Source organism: Capricornis sumatraensis, chromosome 8 (genome assembly GCF_032405125.1).
Source record: "Capricornis sumatraensis isolate serow.1 chromosome 8, serow.2, whole genome shotgun sequence".
In the NCBI taxonomy this organism is placed as follows: domain Eukaryota; kingdom Metazoa; phylum Chordata; class Mammalia; order Artiodactyla; family Bovidae; genus Capricornis; species Capricornis sumatraensis.
Window position 1 is genome coordinate 24221190 of NC_091076.1, and position 24706 is coordinate 24245895.

A 24706-nucleotide genomic window follows, 5' to 3' on the forward strand; every position below is an offset into this window, starting at 1 on the left:
CCAGGCTTCAGCAATACGTGATCCATGAACTCCCTGATGTTCAAGCTGGTTTTAGAAAAGGCAGAGGAACCAGAGATCAAATTGCCAACATCTGCTGGATCATGGAAAAAGCAAGAGAGTTCCAGAAAAACATCTATTTCTGCTTTATTGACTATGCCAAAGCCTTTGACTGTGTGGATCACAATAAACTGTGGAAAATTCTGAAAAAGATGGGAATACCAGACCACCTAATCTGCCTCTTGAGAAATCTGTATGCAGGTCAGGAAGCAACAGTTAGAACTGCACTTGGAATAACAGATTAGTTCCAAATAGGGAAAGGAGTACGTCAAGGCTGTATATTGTCACTCTGCTTATTTAACTTCTATGCAGAGTACATCATGAGAAACACTGGACTGGAAGAAACACAAGCTGGAATCAAGATTGCCAGGAGAAATATCAAGAACCTCAGATATGCAGATGATACCACCCTTATGGCAGAAAGTGAAGAGGAACTAAAAAGCCTCTTGATGAAAGTGAAAGAGGAGAGTGAAAAAGTTGGCTTAAAGCTCAACATTCAGAAAACTAAGATCATGGCATCTGGTCCCGTCACTTCATGGGAAATAGATGGGGAAACAGTGGAAACAGTGTCAGACTTTATTTTTGGGGGGTCCAAAATCACTGCAGATGGTGACTGCAGCCATGAAATTAAAAGACGCTTACTCCTTGGAAGAAAAGTTATGAGCAACCTAGATAGTATATTCAAAAGCAGAGACATTACTTTGCCGACTAAGGTCCGTCTAGTCAAGGCTATGGTTTTTCCTGTGGTCATGTATGGATGTGAGAGTTGAACTGTGAAGAAGGCTGATGGGCAAAGAATTGATGCTTTTGAACTGTGGTGTTGGAGAAGACTCTTGAGAGTCCCTTGGATTGCAAGGAGATCCAACCAGTCCATTCTGAAGGAGATCAGCCCTGGGATTTCTTTGGAAGGAATGATGCTAAAGCTGAAACTCCAGTACTTTGGCCACCTCATGAGAAGAGTTGACTCATTGGAAAGGACTCTGATGCTGGGAAGGATTGGGGGCAGGAGGAGAAGGGGACGACCCAGGATGAGATGGCTGGATGGCATCATTGACTCGATGGACGTGGGTCTGAGTGAACTCCGGGAGATGGTGATGGACAGGGAGGCCTGGTGTGCTGTGATTCATGGGGTCACAAAAAGTCAGACATGACTGAGCGACTGAACTGAACTGAACTGAGGCTGGAAGAGCATCCTCTAATCAGACACCTTCCAACCGCCAGGGGGCCTCCATCCTGGAGCTCCACACTCTTCATCTCCTGATGACCCTGCCTCAGCCCTTCTACCGCTGACAGCAGACACCAGGCAGATCAGAACTGCCTATTTCCTCAAGCATGCACAACCAGGGAAATGACCTGTGGATGAGGAAACCATCGGTGTCCAGTAAGTCACCCTTTGCAGATATGTAGGAGAAATCACCTGCAGGGACTCTCCCCGGGCACCAGACCAGCTGTTCTCCTCACCCCCGACCCTGCCAGTGATGACTCAGTATAAATACAGCCACCTCTCCACAGCAGGCAGGGGCCAGCAGCTCTCCTCCACTGGGGATCAGGTGAGAAACCACTTCAAGGAGCCATTTCTTTGAGAACATTTGCTTTAAAACATAACTCTTCTGATTTCTCTTTCTCCTATATGCGGTCAGTGCTGGCAGAGTGGTGCATGGGAAATGCTCTTTGATTAACGACAGGCCGCTTTAGTAAGACACAGCTTGGACCCAACTGTCCTCTTCTTCCATCAAAACCATCTGGGTGATCGCTTAGACAGTCTTGGGTTCAGGGCTGGTGGGTTCAGAATTGAGGGCTTGAGGCTGCGAGTAAGGTCTGACTGCAGTGTGTCCTAGCGGGATCACTGAGAGTCTAGTGGAGATGAACAGCCAGGCTCTCCTCGACATTAAACCCCAGGCGGAGAGGGGTGCAGGGCTCGTCCGTGTCTCCCTGACCCTCTCCTTTCCTTTCAGCACAATGAAGCTCTTCACAGGCCTCATTCTCTGCTCCTTGGTGCTGGGAGTCCACAGCCAGTGGCTGTCCTTCCTTGGTGAGGCGTATGAAGGTAAGGCCGATGGAGGGGCGATGGCATCCTTGGGCCTCTAGGCTTCACCCTAAACACCGCTGAGGGTTGGAGCTGCCATCCTAGGAGGTGTTCCTGTAAGTGGTAGAATGCTCCAGGTGTTAGGGGAGTATTTTCAGACAGATTGGAAAGCACAGGATTTATGTCAATCAGGTACTACAGAAAGAACAAGCATCATTCCCAGCTGAAATAGCAGTTTGAATGGAAGACAGAAAACAAGTCTGAAATGGAACGAACTTTCCATCAGACCAATTGCATGAAGTAGGGTGAAAGCAGTCCATGTGTTCTCCTCTCCCGTCTTTCCAGCCCTGCTCCTCCCTCCCTTCCTCTCTTCCTTCCTTCCATTTCCTGGTTGGATAATTCAGAGACTTTCAGAGCACCTTGTTGGTCCTTCCTGTACTCAGTGATGCTCTCCCTGCTTTGGTCTGCTTCCTATCTTTTCTTAGCTGTTAAACTTACAAAAAAAAAGGTGTATATATGTGTGGCAGGGGGAGGGGTGGAAACCTAATATCATATGAAAGCCTCCACCAGGAACTCAGCCCTTTCACACAAATCAAGTGACCCACTTTCCTTCTCTGCCCAGGGCTGGGGAGTTTTCCAGGGCACTAATAGCACTAGCTGGGGCAGTTCCACAAAGACAGGGGCAGTTCTGGTCAAGCTGGGACAGTTGGTCACCTATCTACCTGCAGAAATCCTCCATGAGGGGGCATCTTCCTCCACCTGAAGGGGAGAAAGCCGAGGCTTAGAGCAGCGAGTCCGTCACCCAGGGACTGAGCGCCTGTCAGCAGGTGGCAGGACAGAGGTGGGAACCCAGCTGAGCTTGAGGCCAAGGCTCTCACCGAGTAGACTTCTCCCAGCACCACTTCCTCAAGCCGGGGACTGAGCAACCTTGGTTGCAGTTTGGAGTCACCTGGGTGGCCATGAAAACTATTGCTGCCTGAGCCCAGCCCAGAGATGGGAAGCTGATTGGCTTGGGCTGTGAGGGCTCAGGGAACTTTCAGTGTCTCCCCAGATTATTGGAAAGTGCAGCCAGGGCTGAGGAAAAGACCCACTGCCTCAAGCAGCCCACATCATCAGTACCATCCACTAGAGAGTTCTCAGGATTCTGTTCACTCACCTAACAGGCAGGGGAATCAAGTCACAAGTGATCCTTCGTGAGGCAGGGATACATTTCTTAGGCGTCAGAGCAGAGCAGCTGTATGTCTGCCCCTTTCTCAGAACCTGTCCCGCATGTCACCTCCTCACTCACCCTCTTCCCCCGGAGCTTATCATGTGCAGCTTCCTCTACAACGGCGGTTCTGGACCAGGGCAACTGTGTCCTGGGGACGTTTGGTGATGTTTGGGGGCATTTTCAGTTGTCATACTGGGGAACAGTTTGAGAGGTCTAGGATGCCGCTAGACATGTTATGATATCATGAAGAGCAACAATGTACCTGGCCTCAAATTTCAATAGAATGCTGCTGAGGAATCCTGTCCTATAATAACTCCCTCTGTCCTTAAACATATCGGGTAGAGCCCTCATTGAGATGCAGCACAGAGACAGCATCACAGGGGTCAGACAAACAGCTCCCACAGCTGTAGCCCCTCCCCACCCCACCCCAGTGACTCTCATTCCAATACCAGGAGCAGGCAACTGGGAATAAGGAGTGCTCTTCTCACCCTACGGCATCTGTGGTGCTATGACCACAGACTGAAACCAAGTCAGTGGAAGATTTCGCATTCCTTGATTCTTCTGTAAGCTGTGTCACAGTTTTCTCTCCCCTGATAATCCTTACTCCATGTGCTTTGCTTTCCAGGGGCTAAAGACATGTGGAGAGCCTACTCTGACAAGAGAAAGGCCAAATACAAAGATGCAGACAAATACTTCCACACCCGCGGAAACTGACGCTGCCCAAAGGGGACCAGGGGGTGTCTGGGCTGCTAAAGTGATCAGGTACCAGGGCCCCTGGGGATGCAGGGATGGGTGAGCAGAGCTTGGCTGCCTAGGACAACGTGGAGGGGCCAAGCCCTGGAGAACTTTCCAGTAGGGCCGTGGGCCCTCCTACTATTAAGCACCCTCCTGCTCTGTGCCCAGTGTGAGGTCTGAGTGGCTGAAGACCAGAGCAAGGCTGGTGAGACAGGTGAATCTCCACCCTCCCCCTATGGGTGCTATTCACCCAGCACAGGGCTGAGGTGGACTGAGTCCAGGAAGCCTCAGGGTTATAGCCCCCCTTTCCTTGGCTCCTCTCAGAGTCATTGATCTCTTGGAAAGATGAGAGATGGGGAGGGTGGGGCTGTGGCTCATAGTCCTGAATTAATCCCCTCCCTGCCCTCCTCCTTTCCAGTAACAGCAGAGAGGCTCTTCAGGGAATCACAGACCCTCTGTTCAAGAGTATGACCAGGGACCAGGTACGAGAGGACACGAAGGCTGACCAGTTTGCTAACGAATGGGGCCGGAGCGGCAAAGACCCCAACCACTTCAGACCTTCTGGCCTGCCTGACAAGTACTGAGCTGCCTCTCTCTCTGCTCAGGGGATGGGGCTGTGAGTCCCCAAGTGAGGGACACTGACCTAGAGAGTTCTGTGTCCTCAGAAGGCAGCAGATCTAATAAATGCTTAAGAGATGGAATCCTGAGACTGTGTGTCATTCTTGGTATAAGGACAGCCTGTTAGTTCCAGGACTGATGGAAGGACCCCGACGGGAAGGCTGAGTCTGTGCCTGTGTGTTTGGTTCTGGACACAATCTCAGCATCATTCAGGACAGACCCCTCTCCAGCCTCCCCTAATCAGACCCGCTCCCTCTCCAGGCCCCTCTGGGGACCCTGGGGCCCTTTCCAGGCCCTTCACTGTCAGGCCTTCTCACTCCCTGCAGTCGTGTCCTGTCCCCCCGCTGTTGTGGGATCCAGTCCCCTAGCCTGTCCTCAGAGCTCTCTGTGTGGGGTCAAGAGACACTGTCCTAGAAGGTAGAACTGTAGAATTCTCCTGGGACTAAGCTATGAGTCACACATCACTTCCCTCCATACAGGGAAAGAGTGTGACAGAACTCTGCCTTCCCAGGAACTGAGACAGGTACCCAGAGGTGCCCAATAAATGTTTGTGGAACTGAACATGTTGATGGAAGCTGGAGTCTTCGAGTCAGACTCTGGGGAGAAAGGCCTGCTGGCACCATATGGACGGTTAAAGCTCTGTGGACGACGAGCCTGTGACTGCAAGGCCCCAGGAATCCCTGGCGATCTGGACCCTGCCCTGTGCCCACATGAGCCCGTTGAGCCCCAGGACTCTCAGGACCCCATTTCTCCTCCTAAGTAAGCCTGAGCTGGGAGAGCACTGGCCATCACGCTGGGCTCCTCAGTGGCTGGGGGCCTGACTCTGGCACAAGCCTGGGCAGCCCCATCCCCACTTCTTCCTCCCCTGTCACTGTGTTGCTGCTTCAGGCCTCTCTGTGTCCCGACTCTCCACTGCCCAGCCAGGTGCATCCTGACCCACCTCACTCCAGGCCTTATCCCCAGGGATCTCTTCCCAAACCAAGAAGGCACATTTGCTTTGGGAAGACCAGTCTCACGACACCTGTCCTGGAAACTGCATCTTTGACCCCAGGTGTTTCTCATCAACACCAGAGCCAACCCCTGACTCAACTGTTAACTGGTCTCAGCTCATTTAACCTAAGAAATCATTCTCAGATGAGTTTCCCTTACTTTCATCCTCACTATCTTTGGGTCAAACAAAATACTATTTTCACTTCTAGAGTGAATGTCAGCTATGTGGATACACACTTCCAGGGCACTTTAAGAGAAGCCTCCTCAGAAGCACAGACCGATGGCGATCCAAACTCTGCTGGGGTGTGGGAAGCTGAGGCATAGTAATCATAGAGGCCGTCATTTCCTTTCATTGTAAATGTTCTAACTCTGCATGCATCATTTGATTTACCACAAAGGCTTTGCAGGTCTCAGTTGAAGAAATGAGGCTTGGAGGTAAGTGATCTGGACCTTGCTCCAGGTCACACCTGTAGTAGGTGAGCAGCCAGGACTGCAGGCTGGTGTGTCTGACTCCAGGAGAGCAGGGATGTGGTGTCAAGACCGAGAGGTTCAGAGGCGGGGACTCTCTCCTCCACGGATCTCCAGCGTGAGAGCCCTTATGCCCAAGAGATGCCTGACTGGTTACAGACACACCACAGCTTGTTCTCATGTGAACAGTGCCTTGCAGGGTCCTTGCCCTCGGTGTCTGCTTCCTTAATAAATTCCCACATTGAAAACCCAGACTTCAGTCCACGTCACTCTTCACTCTGGCTCCTTTTCCTCTTCCTCTTTATCTTCAAATCTGAGAGTCTGCCCACCTGCATGTTCTGCTTCCTCACTTCTGACTCACACTAGAACCCACACCAGCCTGACCTCTGTCCCCACCACTCAACAAAACAGCTCTGGTCACCAGTGACCTCCCAGGTACCAAGACAATTGACATGTTTCTCTTCCTGTATCAGGAGGACTCTGAGCCACACTCAGCACAGTTGTCCTCTCCCTCCTTTTTGGAAGAAAACAGTATCTATATGTTGATGGCTCTGAAAATTCCCTCTCCTCCTGAGAACCTCATTTCCGAGCTCCATGCTTATATATCTGATTTCCCTCTAGACATCTCTGATTTGATGACTTCCAGAGATTTCACACTCAATGTGTCCCAAAGGGAGCTCCCATCTCCCCCACCAGAATTCATACTCAGGCCCCTCCATTTAAGTAAATGATCCGATTATTCCCTCTGTTGCTCAGCCCAGAAATTGAGGCATGTCCTTGAGGCTTCCCTTCCCTTTACCCCACATCCAGTCCACTAACAAGTCCTGTGATTCAACTTCCAAAATTCATCTCTAGTCCGTCAGCCTGCTCTCATATGCATCTCCATGCTCCTGGCCACACCATTTCTCACCTGGGTTCTTGCAACAGCTGTCTAACCAGTCTCCCCATCTTCATGGCTTTCCCCTCTGCTTAAGGTGACTGTATAATTTTTCATCTAAACCAAGTCACTTCCCACTGAAGGAAAAGGGCCTTATTGATGATTATACATGGATGGCAGGAATAAACTGAAATTGTCCTGGGTAAAAGAGAGCATGTATTTACCCCACCTCTCAGTCTAGCGTACAAATTACATTCAGGTCATGTGTCTTCCCTGCTTAAATTCTTCCATGGGTTCCCATTTCCCTAGAATGTAATCCGTTGTGCACTGTCCCTGGCCACCCTCCAGCATCATCTCAGGCCACACCCTCCCAGGCTCCCTGCCCCTTCATCTCATCAACAAGGCACGCTTTTATTTAGCACAGGACCTTTGCATATGACATTTTCTCTGTTCAGAACGTTCTTCTGCTTGTTCTCCATATGACTGTGTGTTTCTCACCTGTGGAGCTCTCCTGAGATCACCCTTTCCTGAGAGAGGCCTTCCTGGTCATCCTGGCTGACCTACTCTGGTTATTCTGTACTTTTTGCCAATTTCAATATGTGACTCTTGTACTAAATTTTTGTTTTATTCCTCTGAATTTTTTTTTTTGATTTGATTTTGATCCATCTTCCTCCCTTCTATTATAGAATCAGTGAGAGAAGTGACCATTTCTTTCTTGCTTATATCTGAATACCCAGTCCTGGCACATAATGGAATTTCAACGAGTGCTTATTGGAAATTAATAAATGAATAACTGAATTCATGTATTGTTTATTAGTAAAAAGTTTCTTTTCAAAGAAGGTCGGGCTAGCTTAAGAAACAGAAAGGAGCTAAGGAAGAGGGAGACACTGAAGATAAAGAAGTTACAGTAAAGTCAGGAAAAGCAGGAGGCAGGGAATCAAGCCCACAAGGGATGGTGGGCCAGCAGGGGAGCAGAAACGTCTCTGGCTCTGAGGAAGGAAGGAAGGTGAAGATACTGGGGTTGGGGAAGCAGCACATGGGAGAGGAGGACATGGAACTTATGAGAAGCCGTTTGTAGCTGCTGTTATTGCAGGTGGGACTCATCACACCCCAGGATGTCTGCCCATTTTCTTGTCTGTCTTTAGAACAAGCAGGTAGGAAACCCAAAGGTATGTCTCTCCTCCTGTGTGTCATCCTCGTGTCCACAGTGCCTGTCATAGTGCCTCACAGATAGCAGTTGCTTTTTGAATATCTGGCGAAATGAATGACTGTAGTCTGAAAAGAGGTGCCGTTCAGAAGTGGCCAGAACTGTGGGGCTTGGGAGTCGCACCAAGTATAGCCGTGGTTTGGATCTGCAAAATGTGGTGATGGCTCACACTGAGGCGACTGCTAAATCTGTACCAATATCATACTAAGAGACCAGTCAAGATGATATCATTTTACCTCATCATGGAAAATATTTAATTTTCTCTAGCAATGCTTTTCACACTCATAAAAATTAGAAACCCCATATGCAAATAAACTATTAGTCACTGTAGTAGCTGAAGAGAAGCCTTGAGAGAAAGGAAAGAATATTTTGAATTTCCAAAGTATTTAGTTGACTATCAGAGGGGCAAGTTAGCAGAGAATATTCTGTGAGACTGCTGCTGCTAGTGCTAAGTCACTTTAGTCGTGTCCGACTCTGTGCAACCCCATAGACGGCAGCCCACCAGGCTCCCTTGTCCCTGAGATTCTCCAGGCAAGAACACTGGAGTGGGTTGCCATTTCCTTCTCCAATGCATGAAAGTGAAAAGTGAAAGTGAAGTCACTCAGTCGTATCTGACTCTTAGCCACCCCATTGACTGCAGCCCACCAGGTTCCTCCATCCGTGGGATTTTCCAGGCAAGAGTACTGGAGTGGGGTGCCATTGCCTTTGCCTACTCTGTGAGAATAGAGGAAGGGAAAAGGGTCACATTGCATGTCTCTGAGTCTAGGACCTCTAGATTGAAAGATGCATTACTGTTTACACACCACCAAGAAAAAAGATGTTACCATTTAGATTCAGGCATAATGTTCAGACACACATTTTCTTATCACTTTGTATGTTTATTTTACACTTACTAGGAGAGTTCTTTTAAACTTAGACATAGATTTTAATCTTACGTCACTCCTGTGTGTAAACAGAAAAGTATACACAAAATTAACCCTAGTACAATGACAACCTTTTCATGAGTGCTTCCTAATTATTAGGGAATGTAAGACATGTACTAATTTCAGAATTATATAACCAAGAGATGTGCATCCTAGAAGTGATGTAATATGAGATTTAAATGTAAACCTACGCAAGTTCTCTCTCTCTCTCCTCTCTTTATATGAATATGTACATATATAAGTAGGTAGGTAGATAGAGAAAGGGAGCACTCATTCTCGCTCTCGCTCTCTCTCTTTATATATATACATATATATATACACACAGGGGATCATCCTGACCCAGGGATCAAACTCATGTCTCCTGTATCTCTTGCATTGCAGGCAGATACCTTACCCTCTGAGCCATCAGGGAAGCCCTGTATATATAAAGTGTGTGTGCGTGTGTGTGTGTGTGTGTGTGCACGCACATGTGTATATATGGGTTTCCCAGGTGATGCACTGGTAAAGAATCTGCCTACTAATGCAGAAGACACCTGAAGTAGGAAATAGCAACCTATTCCAGTATTCTTGCCTGGGGAATTCCATGGACAGAGGAGCCTGGCAGGTTTATAGTCCATGGAGTCACAAAAAGCCAGACAAGACTGAGCACACACATATTTATATGCACATATATGTAAACATATACATACATAAATATATAATTATTGAACTATTATAAATCACCAAGTGCAATGGTGGTGCTCCTGAGGTGAAGTCCACCTTCACACCACCCCTCAGCCATAGAGGACCTTCCCAGAGAGGAGCAGGTTATCCACAATGGATTCTGATGACGCTGCATATTCCAAGGCCCCTCCCTAGCTGAGGTGTCACCTCACCTGGCCCAGCACTGCCTTTTCTCTAACCTCACTGGTCTTGCCAGCAGGTTCCAGTGGACCTCCCAGAATGACCGGGAGCCTCTTCTCTTCCTGCAGAGATGGCAGATGGGAAAAGGCTCACCCCATCTCCTTCCTAGTCACACTCCACCGCTGCCTTTTCAACTTTACTGGCGTGGGTGCTCCATTCACAGCTCCTACACATGTAAACTCTCTCAAGAACTCACCACACTGCCCTCTGCTCGGATAGGGGCAACAGAATGAGCTGGCAGTGTCCGCAGTGAGCGTGCGCCCAGCTGAGAGATGAACAGGCATTTTTGTTTTTTTCTTGGCACCCTGAATCAATTGCCAGAAATCGCCTGCCTCCACAAATGCTGCACTCCCCGGGAGACTGACTGCCCTGCGGTCTCCCCTCCCCTCCTCGGGCATCTCCTCCGTGGACCAGGGGTGGGCTGCGGGAGGGGGCGGTGTTGACTGTGGAGCCAGCGCTGCTGCCTCTTCCTCGGCTTTGGGAGCTCACGCGGTCTGGCGCTGCTTGCCGGATGCCCTCTCTAGGGGTGGGGTCCTCGGAGCCCTGTCCTCAGCTGTGGGTGATGGAAAAGCAGCAGCACTCAGCAGCCTGTTTTCACACCTGGCTGCCGAGGGAGCTCTTGCACAATCCTCTAGTTTCCCGGGGCCAGTTTTTGAAATCTGTGATTATGGGAAAGAGCCAGGTCCTCTCCAAGAACGGTGTGTTCGGTTTACACACACATTTATTACCTATGGAGTCCTGTCAAACCACACTGTGTAAAACATATTTACAAAATCTCCTGTGAGTGACTCACTCGTATGTTTCCTGAAAGGATTGGGCAAATGGACAAGAACTCAGGCTGGCCAGCGTGCCTCGCTCCTGAACCATCCGACCTGGGAGGAGCCAGTGCACTGAGACCTCCCTTTACTCTCTGCAGGGCGGACTTAGACCGTCCAGCACAGTCTCACGTGGCGTCTGCAGAACCTCACGTCACCCTTCAGTAAAGACGCCTCCAGAGCTCCTTCATCCTTCTGCTCACTCTCCAACTCCCTCTTCATGCTCTCCCGGCACGCGGCAGGGGCTGGGCCAGGCCCTGGGGACCCGAGGCAGACCAGGCCAGTGCTCCCACGTGAGGAACATTCCACTGGAGAGTTATGATTAAGCTAATCAGCATTTAAGAGAACTGAATTAAAATATATCGTACATTTATTTATGTGCCACAACACGCAGTGTGAGCTCTATGACCTGAGGCTAAGAATCCCAAGGCTCCATCCTCACAGACTAGATGTGAATTTCAGCTTTGCCACTGTGACAGGGAAGGGTAGTAACATGCAAACATTATCACGGTAAGTTGTGCAGCAAAAAAGCAGAACATAAAATAATAGCTCATATACCACCCTGTTTTGTTTATGTGTTCATATGTCTACATACACTTAGGTAATAGACTGGAAACAAAGTTTCTACAGAGGTTCTTCCTGCTCATCCCCCTCTCATCCAGGTTCAGGAAATTAGTATTGCTCTTATTTTTGTCTTTATACTTATTTTATATTGTTCAAGTTTCCTTGCTGAAGATGTTCATTCAGTGAGATTAATCAAGCCTGGCTGTGTCGAGTGCTTTCCTAGGCACTGAATATTGTTGTAGAGAAAATCAACTTACTTCCTGTCCTCATGAGGATGAGATAAGGAAAAACAGCAAGTGTCCACTTACACTGTAGTTGACCTGTATATTCCTTTCTCTCTACACGCACACCCCACAACAGCACTAAATGTGCAAACACATATATGTACATAAATAATGCACATGAATTCATAAAGATTATGGTAAGATAAAAATTGATAAATGTGTCAGAGTCACAAGTAAAAATTCATAATGGAAAATAATAGGGAAAGGACATCAGTAATTTTCATATTCCATATTCTATTATTAATCCTGTTCTTTTCTTCTCCATATAATTTCTTTTCCTCTCAGGACTGAATCTCTTTCAGGGTTAAAGTGTGGTTCCAGTACTTGGCCTGGTAAACTATACAACCTACCAATCTCTGGAGAAAGAATTTTTGTAAGAAATAGAAAATGTTCCATCTCTCCTGAAGCTACAAGAATAGCAAATAGAAGAATAAAACCTGTATCGACAAAGGTTATTTTTAACAAAGGAGTTTTTTTTAATGACAACAACAAAAGATACATCAGAGATAGTCACTATGTCCTATGACAGCAACCCTCTAATATTTTATTTATAATTTAGATATTAATTTATGTCTTTGAAGCAAAATTCTTTTCTGATAGAAGCTGTTAGACTGGAAAAGCGGATAGCTGGTTCATTCCAAGGCAAGAGCACAGAGCCATAGAAATCCTCCCCATTGCTGTAGGGTGTGTGAGCTGGGCTGCCCCTCTGGACTTCAGAGTGACACTTTACTGTGAAACTGAGGGTACGCACACCAGCTCTGTCCCTCCTGTGATACACAAGGCATGGGGCAGGTATCGTTTGTATTGATCTGACACTTAAAACATGACTGCTTGTTGGTTTATTTTTCTGGTTATTAATGATTTGTGCATCTCTTTGTGAGTTTATTTATTATTGCATGTTGTCTGTAAACTGTTTTTTTTCCTAACACTTCACCCATTTTTCTATTGGGGCTGCCTTCTTGTCCTTATTGACTCACAGAAGTTCCTTGTATTTTTGAAATATTAATCCCTTGCCATATTTCAGATATCTTTTCCCTTTCTTCATCTACAACTATATTCTTATTGTTGATGTAGTCAAATTTACCACTTCCTGATTTGGGGTTTGTGCCTTTGAAATCTAAGAAATTCTACAACATCTCTAGATCATAAATATATTCTTTCATATCATTATTAACTTTATAGTTATCTCACATTTATGTATTTAATACTTCTAGAGTTGACTTATGTATGTGTATTAGGTAAGGGTCTAATTTTCTAGGCAAGAATTCTGGAGTGGGTTGCCATTCCCTTCTGCAGAGAATCTTCCCAAGCCAGGGATCGAACCTGGGTCTCCTGCATTACAAGCAGAATCTTTACCATCTGAGCCATCAGGAAAGCCCTGTTAGGTAAGGGCCCAGCTTTATTTTTCTCTTTCCAAAACTATTAAATCATCCTATCCTCAGTGATTTGTGATGTCTTCTCGATCATATACTAACGTCCTATACATGGGACCCTAGCTCTGCACTCTCTATTCTGTCCCATTGGTCAATATGTCTGTAGCTGAGCAAATACTATTTTTATTACTGCATTTTGCTGTTTATCTTAACACTTGGTAAAGTAAGTCCCTCTTGTTAATACTCTCCTTTTTTGAGGCTGACTTTTCTGTGTATGGACTTTTATTTATCTATATGAATTTTGAAGTAATCATCTTATGTTCCAGAAAAATTCAGCTGAGATTTTCAGGGTTAAATGTCTGAATTAATCTGGGGTTGAATCAACATCCTTAATGTTAAGTCATCCATCAGTGAGTTAGAAACTTCTCTCCATGTCTGAATCATACTTTAAGGTGTTTGCTAGAGGTCTGACACACCTTCTCCATTGGACTTCTATGAATTACTGGTGAAAGTAATTGCGAGGAATTTTATAGTTTTGCTGTTACTATGAATAGTTTATTGTTTTGGTCATGTTTTCTATTTGGGTATTTCTACTATGGAAAAATCTGTTGGTTTTTGGATCAAATGTGAGCCATCTTATTAAATTTCCTAATTAATTGTAATAATCTGTTGATTTTGTGGCTTGGGCAGTTTATAATTATACCAATGAAAATTTTTTTTTACTTTTTTTTAAATTTTATTTTTTAATTGAAAGATGATTGCTTTACAGAATTTTGTTGCTTTCTATCAAACCTCAACATGAATCAGCCATAGGAATACACGTGATGACAGTTTTATCTCTGCTTTTCTAATCCTTATATCTCTTCTTTCTATTTACTATGGCATTGGTCAGGGCTCCAAGAACCGTGTTAGACAATAGTGGTGACAGTGAGCATTCTTTGCTCATTCCTGATCCTTCAAGCAATGGGCTAAACGTTTTTCCATTATAAAATATGTTAATTTTATGAAATTAATTTTATTTCATCTTAATTTTATAAAATTAAGAATGTTCCATTTGAAATGTAATTTACTAAAGCATTTTTTCTCTCTCTTTTGAAAAATTCTTCTTATCGTTGATTTATAATGCTTGTTAGTTTCTGCTATACAGCAAAGTGTATTGACAAGATATATATCCACTATTTTTTACATTCTTTCCCCATATAGGTCACTGCAGAGTATTAAGAAGAGTTCCCACTGCTATATGGTAGGTCCTTATTAATTATTTATTTTATATATGGTATTATGTGTTTGTCAATCCCAGGCTCCCAATTTATTCCTCATCACCCCCTGCGTAATACCCTGGACACTACAAGGTTTCTTCCCTACATCTGTGAATCTATCTTAAAGGATTTTTTAAAAGAAACATAACTTTAGCTTTATCACACTCTTTTCTGATCCATTAAGATAATATTTTTCTCCTTTAGGCTAATAATGTGATGAATTACATTAATTGTAGTCATAATACTGACCAATTCTTGCATTCCAAGAGGAAACCTCACTCAGTTATGAGGGATTTTTAATGCTCATATTTGGTTTGGTAACACTATGCTCTGTTTGAATTGTTTGCACCTTTAGAGGTGAAATGGGACTGTTCTTTTCTTGTATTGCCCATCTCTTACTTTGGAATCAATTAGTCTACTTCTTTAAAACGAGCTATACATCTCTACTCTTGATTAATTTTCTACACCAACCTGTGTAACATACTATTAACTATCCCCTGAGATTTTAGCAGACTCTCCTGGAAAACCACTGGCCTTAGTAGGGGATACTGGGAAGAAGAAAGCTGTGATAGCCACTTTTGCTTATTTAATACTTAACTAACTTCCTAAAGACATCTATGTTTCTTTGCACTAAAAAAAAAGGCTATTCCTTCATCTAAATTAGCAAATGATGTGCCACCGTGAGTTGATTAAATGGAGATCTGAGGCTCCATGTTAAGTTTAACTTTGAACGAGGAAAGAGGAATTCAGATTAATCTCACTCACTTGGGTCTGTGTGGAGAGTCTACCTCTGTGAACTGGGTCTAACCAGCTCAGAATAGTGCTGCTGAAGACCTTTTATGCTGAGAGACGCTACAGTCATTGCAAAGAGTTTCATGTTGTGCTGTGTTGTAGCTGTTGTTGGCGTTGACTGTTGTGGCTTCTACCAGAAGTCACTGGGTGTACACGCATGACTGTGGGTGTAGTCTCACCTGTAAGTTGCCAGCAGTTTGCTGAGAGGAGAAACGCAGTGGATCTGGTCTCTTAGATGGTTGTTTCTAGGTTTGGAGTGACTGGCGTCAGATTTGTGTGCGATGCTAGGAAGTCGGTCTTTCCTTATGACACCAGCAGTCTGTGGAGGCTGTTTTCCTACACTCTTGGACCAGGGGCAGAGTGAGGAGCCCCCTCGAGCAGAGATGATCCCCTCCTAGCAGGTCACCTCAGAATCAGGGGGCTGCTGCCCTCTACCAGATAAACAGAGATCCTTAGGAAGCTCAGAGCAGCTGTGCAGTGTATTTCCTTTTCTGATGTGTCAATTCCAACCCTCATGTGTCTTTTTTTTTCCCTTGAGAAAAAAAAAGTGCAACCAAATAATCAACAATATACACGGCATTAGTAATTTCTTCAGTGCTATTTTCTTTTAATCTCCCTGGTGAACTGAAGGATGAAGAGGAGGGAAGCCAGCCTTTCTGGCCCTAAAGCTGTGTTTCCTTTCCTTTTGGTAAACTGTGAACCTCACAGTCCTGTCTGTCTCTCTCTCTCTCTCTCTGCCATGTAGTAGAATTACAGGGTTTGGCTTTAGAGAAACTACACATCCTCCCAACTGCTAGTGAAAGAGGCACTGTCAGTGTGAGGAGAGAATATCCCCCCTTCTCCTGCAGCTGCAAAAAATACAGATTTCTCTGTATCAAACACTTTGGGACCTAGGCCGCAAGTGTTATTAATAGTCAGAGTGTATCCTGTGGGTTTTGTTTTTTGATTGCAAAGCTTTGGTGTTCTTCTCTTCTCTTAATTATAACAGAAAATGAAGGTCTCTTAAACCTCTCAGTAGTCTTATCACATATGGCTATTAAGGAAGCAGTACCTCCTAATATATTAACCAGGTCTCTTTCAAAAATAAAACAATTTGCTAATTGTCACTCACTATTAACTATTAATCTGAAACAAGAGGCACCAACAGAGACCATCTCTGCAAACCAGGACACAGCTTTTCATGGAAGACTCCTGGGAAATCCCTTTAAGGCCTGAAGACTCTGAAATCATGACAGGATGGTTTTCTTTTGCAGGAGAAACAAGTAAAAAGAGCTGACTACTACTGTCTTCTATTGTTCCAAGCATGGCCCTGCAAGGAACTGGGTGTTCCTTCCAAAGACAGAGTGCCGTAAGTAACAAGGAAGAGAATTTGCAATGCTTGACTTGGTGTCTAGAAATCGTACTTACTTTGTCTCTAATGATTCTATCAAACAAGAAATGACTGGAATGATGCAAGAAAGTGGGAAGTGGAATTCCAGTATCCAATGGCTCCAAACAGAGTCAAAGAGTTGCAAAAGAATGTGATCACTGGCCCCTGATTTCTGCCCCAAGGAAGGCAGAAGAAGAGATGTGGACATCACAGCCCCCCTCTGAGGAGCTGCCCCAGGGCATGTTCAGGGCCAATGACTAGATGGTGACAACATCCCCTCTCCCCACCATGTCTACTCCTGGGACCAAGTCAGCTAAGCCACCTCAGGGACCTACACTACCCCAACCTCAGGGAACCCCAACTTTCCCAAGAAGTGTAAGTTCTGTTGAGAATATTTAAATATTGCTTAGCTTTGCCTTGGATAAAAAGCAAACAGAGCAATCCTTTAGACAGTTATCCGCCCTATGTGTTCATCTCATTATACCTACAGGAAATAAATATGTCCCAAACCCAGAAAGAGGCATCATCCTATTTCTGAGAGGTTCTACTCTAAGACAGGGCTTCTCAGGTGGCTCAGTGGTAAAGAATCCGCCTGCAGTACAGGAGACATGGGTTCTATCCCTGGGTCAGGAAGATCCCCTGGAGAAGGAAATGTCCACGCACTCCAGTACCGTTCCCTGGAAAGTCCCACAGAGGAGCCTGAGGGGCTACAGCCCATGGACTCACTGAAGAGTCGGATGTGAACTTGGTGACTAAACAACAACAAATCCAAGACCGCGATTCCCAGACCACAGTGTCATCCTCAGCCGGCGTGCTTCCTCCTGGGACAGTGCTCTTCTTTCTAACGTCCTGCTCACATTTCCCCGAGTCTTGTAACAAATTGGAAATGCTTCACCCTCCTTCTTCTCGGGATTACTACTTGAGCACAAGTCCCACATCCTTCCAGACTCTAATTTGCCATCTCCCCTTGTCTCAGTTCACAGGTCTCCATGATTTGCTTGCATCTGTCTTGGAGATGGCGTCCCTGTGTCTCCAATGCACAGCTCACGTTCCTTCTCTCCTGTGAACACTCCAGGCAAGAATCCTGAGGTGGTGCTCCTGGGCTGGGCCTTACTTGCCCTCCTGCTGTCCTCAGGCTTCCAGCCCAGGGACCCACTGTCAGGAAGAGCAGTTCCATGTCCTCTGGGTCCCCACCATCTCTGACATATTACACATGCATCTTCCCTCCTCCTCTGGGAAATCCAGTGACCTTTGAAATTTCCCTTTAGGATGAAGAGGCAGAGATGGCGCACGGAGTTCATCAGAGATGCCATCCCTGAGAGAGCACCTGCATGAAATTTCCTCCCAAGATTATCCTCCTGAACTCACAGAATAAAGCCCAGTCCTGCTTTTCTGATTGATACACCTTTTCTTTGATATCATACATGCCAGCATTTTTGTGATAAATCAGCTTTCTCTGTATCCTTCCTGAACCTTTTATCCTGATAATTTAACAGACATATGGACTTTTCCTGTTCATTTTTATGGTGTCATTTCTACACGATATCATAGCAAATTCCTCACTGTAGTTCAACCTTCCTGGGATTGCAATGACCTCTCAATATGACCTACTGTTATGACCATCAACAACATCTGACCATGAATACACTTGAAGCTGGAAGACTGCCTTTTCCAGGGCTGAATCCACCCCGTGTGTGCACTGGAAGTTTGATTTTCCTGAGTTTTATCTCCTTCCTTTCCTGCTCCTATAGCCTGAGGTCCCAGCTTCATCCTGAGCTGTCCCTTATAAGGGACCCGTTCTGCTGTTTCATTTGCCCTGCTGCTCACATTCTTTACTCAACTCTCTTTTTCTAATGTTAATCTTTGGAATTCCCAGGTGGCTCAGGTGGTAAAGAATCCACTTGCCGTGCAAGAGACCCAGATTCAACCCCTGGGTCAGGAAGCTCCCCTGGAGAAGGCAATGGAGTATTCTTGCCTGCCACTCCAGTATTCTTGCCTGGAGAATTCCATGGAGAGAGGAGCCTCGTGGGTTACAGTCCATGGGGTCCCAAAGAGTTGGACAAAACTGAGCAACTAAGCCCACACACACTTCACAGCAAAAGTCAGTAGATTACGGTGGGGGATGAAAAACACATTTGTCTCCTGAAGTGAGACTAGAAACAGGCAGGAAAAAGCCCAACATGCTACATTCTGAAAGTTGCCAGATTGCACAATCTAGGAAAATTAGATGTGAGTGGAGAATAACACTGCTGTTTTGAATGCTGGGTTCTGGTCAGGAGGGATTTCCCAAATTTTCTTTCCTTCTCTCTTTTTTTTGCTTCCACCCCATTTCTAATTTGCTCCACTGCCCAAGTGTCAGTATATAAAGCACCGGCCCCATCTCCCAGGCAGGCAGCACAGGCAGCTCAGCTTCACCAGGAGCCTCAGCAGCAGGTCACAGCCAAAGGTGAGGAGCTAGAACTCCCCAACACTTTTCCTCTTTGGAGACTTTCTCTTCAGCAGCTTTCTTGTGCTGCAGCCCAGCTCTCTGCTTCCTTCCTGAATCTACTGTTCTGACCATTAGTATCCAGCAGATGTGAGCACTTCAGGGAGTAGGGCTCTCCTTGTCTGCGTCTCCTGTGCAGGCAGTGATGGGGTGGGCACGCGGGCCACAGACACCTGTGCCTCGTTCTCCTCGTCTCATATCACAGAGAGGTGGCACAGACTCCTCTTGCCTTTGGGAAACTTGCAGTGCAGCTGGGTTTCTGGCTGATAGAGGATGACTGGACTGGAAAGTGGTTTATGCTAAAATCACGTTGCAATCCTTCATGCAGGAAATAACTAGGATTCCCAGGATTCAATGGAAATGAGAGCTGGATCCTCCGTGTTACAACCTATCCTCTATCTATCGAGATAAAATTCAGAGGGGTTTATGTTTGGAATGTAAGAGTGTATCCACATTACAACTCAGCCCCAAGCCCTGTCATTCTTGGTTGAGTCCACTCATCTCTCTGTTGCAGGATGAACCTTTCCACGGGCATCATTTTCTGCTTCCTGATCCTGGGCGTCAGCAGTCAGGGATGGGGGACATTCCTCAGGGAAGCTGGTCAAGGTAAGGACCAAAGGATGGGCCAGGGGAGGCTGTGTCTGCTTCCTGACTGGGAGTATTCTATATCCACAGGCTTTCTCAGTATTGTCCTTCTTCTCAAGCTCTGGTCAGAGCCTTTCCTGCTTCTTTCCAGGTGGAGGTTCGTTGTATAAGCAAACATCCTTTAAATAAAGAGCAATGACCTCTTCTTCACACATATCACACACCTCCAGAAACAAAGTTCCAACAGACTTAGAATGAAATCAAACAGAATAAACCTTGTACCAAGGGTTATACTCACAACTTCAGATCAGGGAAGTAAGTGAGAAGTAAAGAAGTATTCATTTCAAGCCAATATAATAATCTCCAAGGGCTTAGTCGAAGGCTGAAACCTAGAATCAGTGGGAGGAAATGATTTATTTCTCTCTTTCACCAAAACATGATCACATTCATCTCATCATTTTCTTTTCCTCCCAGGGGCTAAAGACATGTGGAGAGCCTACAGAGACATGAAAGAAGCCAACTACAAGGGTGCAGACAAATACTTCCACGCCCGCGGAAACTATGACGCTGCCCAGAGGGGACCGGGGGGTGTCTGGGCTGCTAAAGTGATCAGGTACCAGGGCCCCTGGGGATGCAGGGATGGGTGAGCAGAGCTTGGCTGCCTAGGACAACCTGGAGGGGCCAAGCCCTGGAGAACTTTCCTGTAGGCTGTGGGCCGTCCTCCTCTTACCCACCCTCCTGCTCTGTGCCCAGTGTGAGGTCTGAGTGGCTGAAGAGCAGAGCAACTTGGTGGGACAGGCGACTCTCCACCCTCCCCCTATGGGTGCTGTTCACCCAGCACAGGGCTGAGGTGGGCTGAGCCCAGGGAGACTCAGGGTTGTAGCCCCCCTTTCCTTGGCTCCTCTCAGAGGCATTGATCCCTTGGAAAGAGGGAAGTTGGGGAGGGTGGGGCTGTGGCTCATAGTCCTGGATTAATCCCCTCCCTGCCCTCCTTTCCAGTAACACCAGAGAGACTATTCAGGGAATCACAGACCCTCTGCTCAAGGGTATGACCAGGGACCAGGTACGGAAGGATTCGAAGGCTGACCAGTTTGCCAATGAATGGGGCCGGAGCGGCAAAGACCCCAACCACTTCAGACCTTCTGGCCTGCCTGACAAGTACTGAGCTGCCTCTCTCTCTGCTCAGGAAACGGGGCTGTGAGTCCCCAGGGGCAGGGACACTGACCTAGAGAGTTCTGTGTCCTCAGAAGGCAGCAGATCTAATAAATGCTTAAGAGATGGAATTCTGAGACTGTGTGTCATTCTTGGTATAAGGACAGCCTGTTAGTTACAGGACTGATGGCAGGACCCTGACGTGAAGGCTGAGCCTGTGCCTGTGTGTTTGGTTCTGGACACAATCTCAGCATCATTCAGGACAGACCCCTCTCCAGCCTCCCCTAATCAGACCCGCTCCCTCTCCAGGCCCCTCTGGTGACCCTGGGGCCCTTTCCAGGCCCTTCGCTGTCAGGCCTTCTCACTCCCTGCAGTCGTGTCCTGTCCCCCTGCTGTCGCGGGGTCTAGTCCCCTAGCCTGTCCTCGGAGCTCTCTGTGTGGGGCGTGGACACAGCCCAGGAGGACTGGAGGGTGGAATCCTGCTCCAGAGACTGCCACCTTGATCCCTGTTCATTTCTCAGCAGCACCTACAAGTCCAGCCACGAGCCACTCTCTGTCTGTGCCTCTGGAACCGCCTCCAGGGCTGCTCCCTTCCCTCTGTTTCCTTGCCTTCTACACGTTCCCAGCAACAAACGTGTCAAGAAGTGGAGGAATAGTGACAACATCAAAATTCAGAGCCAGGCGGCTTTTGCGTTGGATATGATTCATGTCCTTGAGAGGAAGTCTTTTTCCCCTCCTGGTTCTTTTCAACCTGGGAAAGCCAGCAGCAGTTACCTCTTACTGAAGAAAACAGTGTCTCTAATGGAAGGGGTTTGGGTCTGTGGTTGTTGTTTAGTCGCTAAGTCATGTCTGACTCTTTGTGACCCCGTGGACTGTAGCCCTCCAGGCTCCTCTGTCCATGGGATGCTCTAGGCAAGAATCCTGGAGTGGGTTGCATGGGTCTGTTAGAGCACAGGAATTATGAGTGATTCTGTAAATCATATATTCCTACAAAACCAAGAAACTTCTTTCTCAGATAAAAACTTTGGTTTCGGTGTTCAGTTTGTTTTGTTTTCAGATTTGATGTTTAGGAATCTTCAGATTCCAAGAAGTAAAATGATCTAAAATCTTAAAGAATGGTGAATAGACTTCTGTATCCAACTTTCATCTCAAGTAATAATTCACGTATTTTTCCCTTTTACAAAAATTTGGAGAGCTTGTTTATCCAACCTTGCCAATCATCCTTTCTCTAATGTTTGCTTTCTTTCCCCTCATTTTGCAAAATTTTAGACCTTCAGCACCTGGGATAGAAATCTAACAGTGAACAATCTCATAAAAGGCTGCTTACAACCTGGGGTCCATTCAGACTCTACCATCGAAACCCTAAACTCAGCAGAGCTTTGAGCCTGTTCTCAGCAGCTGATGGGCAGCCACGTTCTCCTTAATCCCAGTTAACTTTCGCCTGCTTTGTCTAGTCAGAGACTCACTTTTTTGAGATACAGCCATAATCCTCCTTAAACTTCACCTACCTACATCTCTGACAAGGCCTTCTGATGGGACCTGTATGAGAGAGCGCTCTTGTGACTACCTTATATCCACACTTTTTCTTCCTCCTTGACAGGGAAATACAACATGTCTTTCCTCTCTAGAGACCATTTTCTCATTAATCTTCTCCCCTCGGGAATACTCCTCAGTCCCACGTTCAGAGTAGAAGTGTGTGTTCATTTACTCTGAGCTCCACCCTACCCTTCTTTGCCTGGCTTGTCATTCTGGAGCTGGACCCTATGAACACACCCCCGGTGCCAGCTGGCTACAGTGCTAATCTCTGCAGTTTGGGGTGCTGGAGGGACTTTGCTGGAGAAAGCACTTCCTGGTTAGTGCTTCCCTTCTGCCCAGCTCCTGGGCACTCTTGTCCTGCACAGGACACCTGGGGACATTCAGCTCAGTGAGGAAAACGTGCTTGCTCCTCATGATACATGCCACACCTGAGTCCAGACCCTCTCTATCTGATTCCTTAATAAATTCCCACATTGAAAACCCAGACTTCAGTCCATGTCACTCTTCACTCTGGCACCTTTTCCTCTTCCTCTTTATCGTCAAACTTGAGTCTGTCCATCTGCACTTCTTGCTTCCTCTCTTCTGACTCACACTAGAACCCACACCAGCCTGATCTCTGTCCCCACCGCTCACCAAAACAGCTCTGGTCACCGCTGACCTCCGTGGTGCCAAGACAGTTGACAAGTTCCTATCTCATATCAGGAAGGCTCTGAGCCACACTCAGCACAGTTGTCCTCTTCCTCCTTTCTGGAAGGTTCTCTCTTGGCTTCATAATACCATACCCTCCTTTTGTTTTCCCTTTAATTTTCCTTTATCCCTTTAGCTGGGTCTTTTCATCTCCCTAAACTCTAAGGGTCCCTCAGACTTGGTTCTGGGTTCTCTTTTTTTTTAAGGTTTTTTTTTTTTCTCTCTCTCTTTTCTTCCCCCAAACTTATTTAATTGAAGGAAAATTGCTCCACAATATTGTGTTGGCCTCCGCAATTCATCAACATGAGTCAGCCACAGGTATACATGTGTCTCCTCCCTCTTTAACCTCCCTCCCACCTCCTACCCCTTCCCACCCCAGGACTCTCACCTTTTATGTCTCTAAATTTTCTCCAAGTGCAGGAAATAGCACCTATACACTGATGGATCTGAAAATTACACCTTCCCAACTCAGAAACCTGGTTTCCCAGCTCCGTGCTTGAATATCCGACTGACCTCTAGACACCTCTGCTTGAATGGCTTCCAGAGTTCTCACACTCAGCATGTCCCAAAGGGAACTCTCATCTGCCTCCAGAACTTTTCACCTGCAGGCCCCTCCATTTCAGCAGATGACATCACTGTTCCCTCTGTTACTCAGCCCAGAAATTGAGATATATGCCTGATGCTTCCCTTCCCTTTACCCCACATCCGATCCACTAGCAAGTCCTGTGATTCTATTTCCAGATTTCATCTGTAATCCATCAATCTGCTCTCACGTGCACCTCCAGCACCATTTCTCACCTGGGTTCCTGCAGCCGCTGCCTGACTAGTCTCCCCATCTTCATGGTTTCCCCTTCTGCTTAAGTTGGCTGAATAACTTATCATCTAATCCAAGTCACTTTCCAGAAGGAAAAGGGGCATTAGTAATAATTATGCCAGGATGACAGAAATAAACTGAGACTGTCACAGGCAAAAGAGTCCTGTTTCTCTAGCACACAGACTGATGGTCACAAACTGTAATCCGATCATGTGTCCCTTCTACTTAAAACTCTTCAGCAGACCTGGTCCCTGGTCATGTTCTGGTCTCATCTCATGCCACACCCTCCCAGCTCTCTGCTCTCCAGCCACATTGGTCTTCCCTCAGTCCCACCAATGAGTCAAACTCTAGTCTTTAGGTAAGTGGGATTGCCTTTGCCCAGAACATGCTTCCCACCCATGCTGCTTCCGTCTTTTCTGCACCTCTCACTTGAAATTCCTCTTCTGGATGGCCTTCTCTGACTATTCTGGGTGGCCTACCATGGCTACTACTTCTTTCCTAAATGGCACCCCACTCCAGTACTCTTGCCTAGAAAATTCCATGGATGGAGGAGCCTGGTGGGCTACAGTTCATGGGGTCGCAAAGAGTCAGACATGACTGAGCAATTTCACTTTCACTTTCACATCAATATATGAGATGATTTTATTCATTTATCGGTCTACTTTTTCTGTTATTTGGTTTGGGGGGGTGGTGTTTTGATGGTTTTCTTGGTCTGTCTTCAACCCTAGACTGTAACAATTTCTGTCTCATTTGACTTTAAATATCTAGCACTAAGCAAGGTATCTGGCATGTAATAGGACTTCAATGCTTATTGAACAAGTGAATGAATGAAATAATTAATTTTTTTAACTAACTAGTAAAAAGGGAATTTTTTAGGGTAATACATTACAAAATGTATTTCCATTATTCCACATCATCTTTATCCATTCACTCACTGATGAACTTTAAGGTGCCTTAGATGCGGTCCATATCTTGGC

The 24706-nt window shown here is 46.3% G+C and overlaps 2 protein-coding genes across 3 annotated transcripts; both read left to right on the forward strand.

The window, feature by feature from the left end:
* Positions 1-1590: 1590 nt before the first annotated feature.
* On the forward strand, positions 1591-4721 carry LOC138084374 (serum amyloid A protein-like). Its single transcript, XM_068978627.1, is given in 5 exon segments — positions 1591-1607; positions 2013-2104; positions 3919-4003; positions 4005-4055; positions 4447-4721. Coding segments are annotated over 4 exon segments (390 nt in total). The 5' UTR covers positions 1591-1607; positions 2013-2016; the 3' UTR covers positions 4613-4721.
* Positions 4722-11003: 6282 nt separating this feature from the next.
* LOC138084373 (serum amyloid A-3 protein-like) lies at positions 11004-20801 on the forward strand. Of its 2 annotated transcripts, XM_068978625.1 has the most exons (7): positions 11004-11122; positions 12936-13062; positions 14254-14293; positions 16355-16449; positions 19470-19561; positions 20015-20153; positions 20540-20801. In XM_068978625.1, the coding sequence occupies exons 1-7, from the start codon at positions 11050-11052 to the stop codon at positions 20703-20705; spliced, it is 732 nt and encodes a 243-aa protein (XP_068834726.1). In that variant the 5' UTR covers positions 11004-11049; the 3' UTR covers positions 20706-20801. The 2 variants fall into 2 exon arrangements, with proteins under 2 accessions (XP_068834726.1, XP_068834727.1); XM_068978626.1 differs by lacking the exons at positions 11004-11122; positions 12936-13062; positions 14254-14293; positions 16355-16449 and adding an exon at positions 18410-18916.
* The last annotated feature ends 3905 nt before the right edge of the window (positions 20802-24706 follow it).

Coding starts and splice junctions, on each gene's coding strand:
- LOC138084373 (XM_068978625.1), top strand. CDS start 11,050: ATGCTCTCCCGGCACGCGGCAGGGGCTGGGCCAGGCCCTGGGGACCCG. Junction 16,450..19,469: donor CCTTCCAAAGACAGAGTGCC/GTAAGTAACAAG, acceptor TCTCTGTTGCAG/GATGAACCTTTCCACGGGCA. Junction 20,154..20,539: donor TGGGCTGCTAAAGTGATCAG/GTACCAGGGCCC, acceptor CCTCCTTTCCAG/TAACACCAGAGAGACTATTC.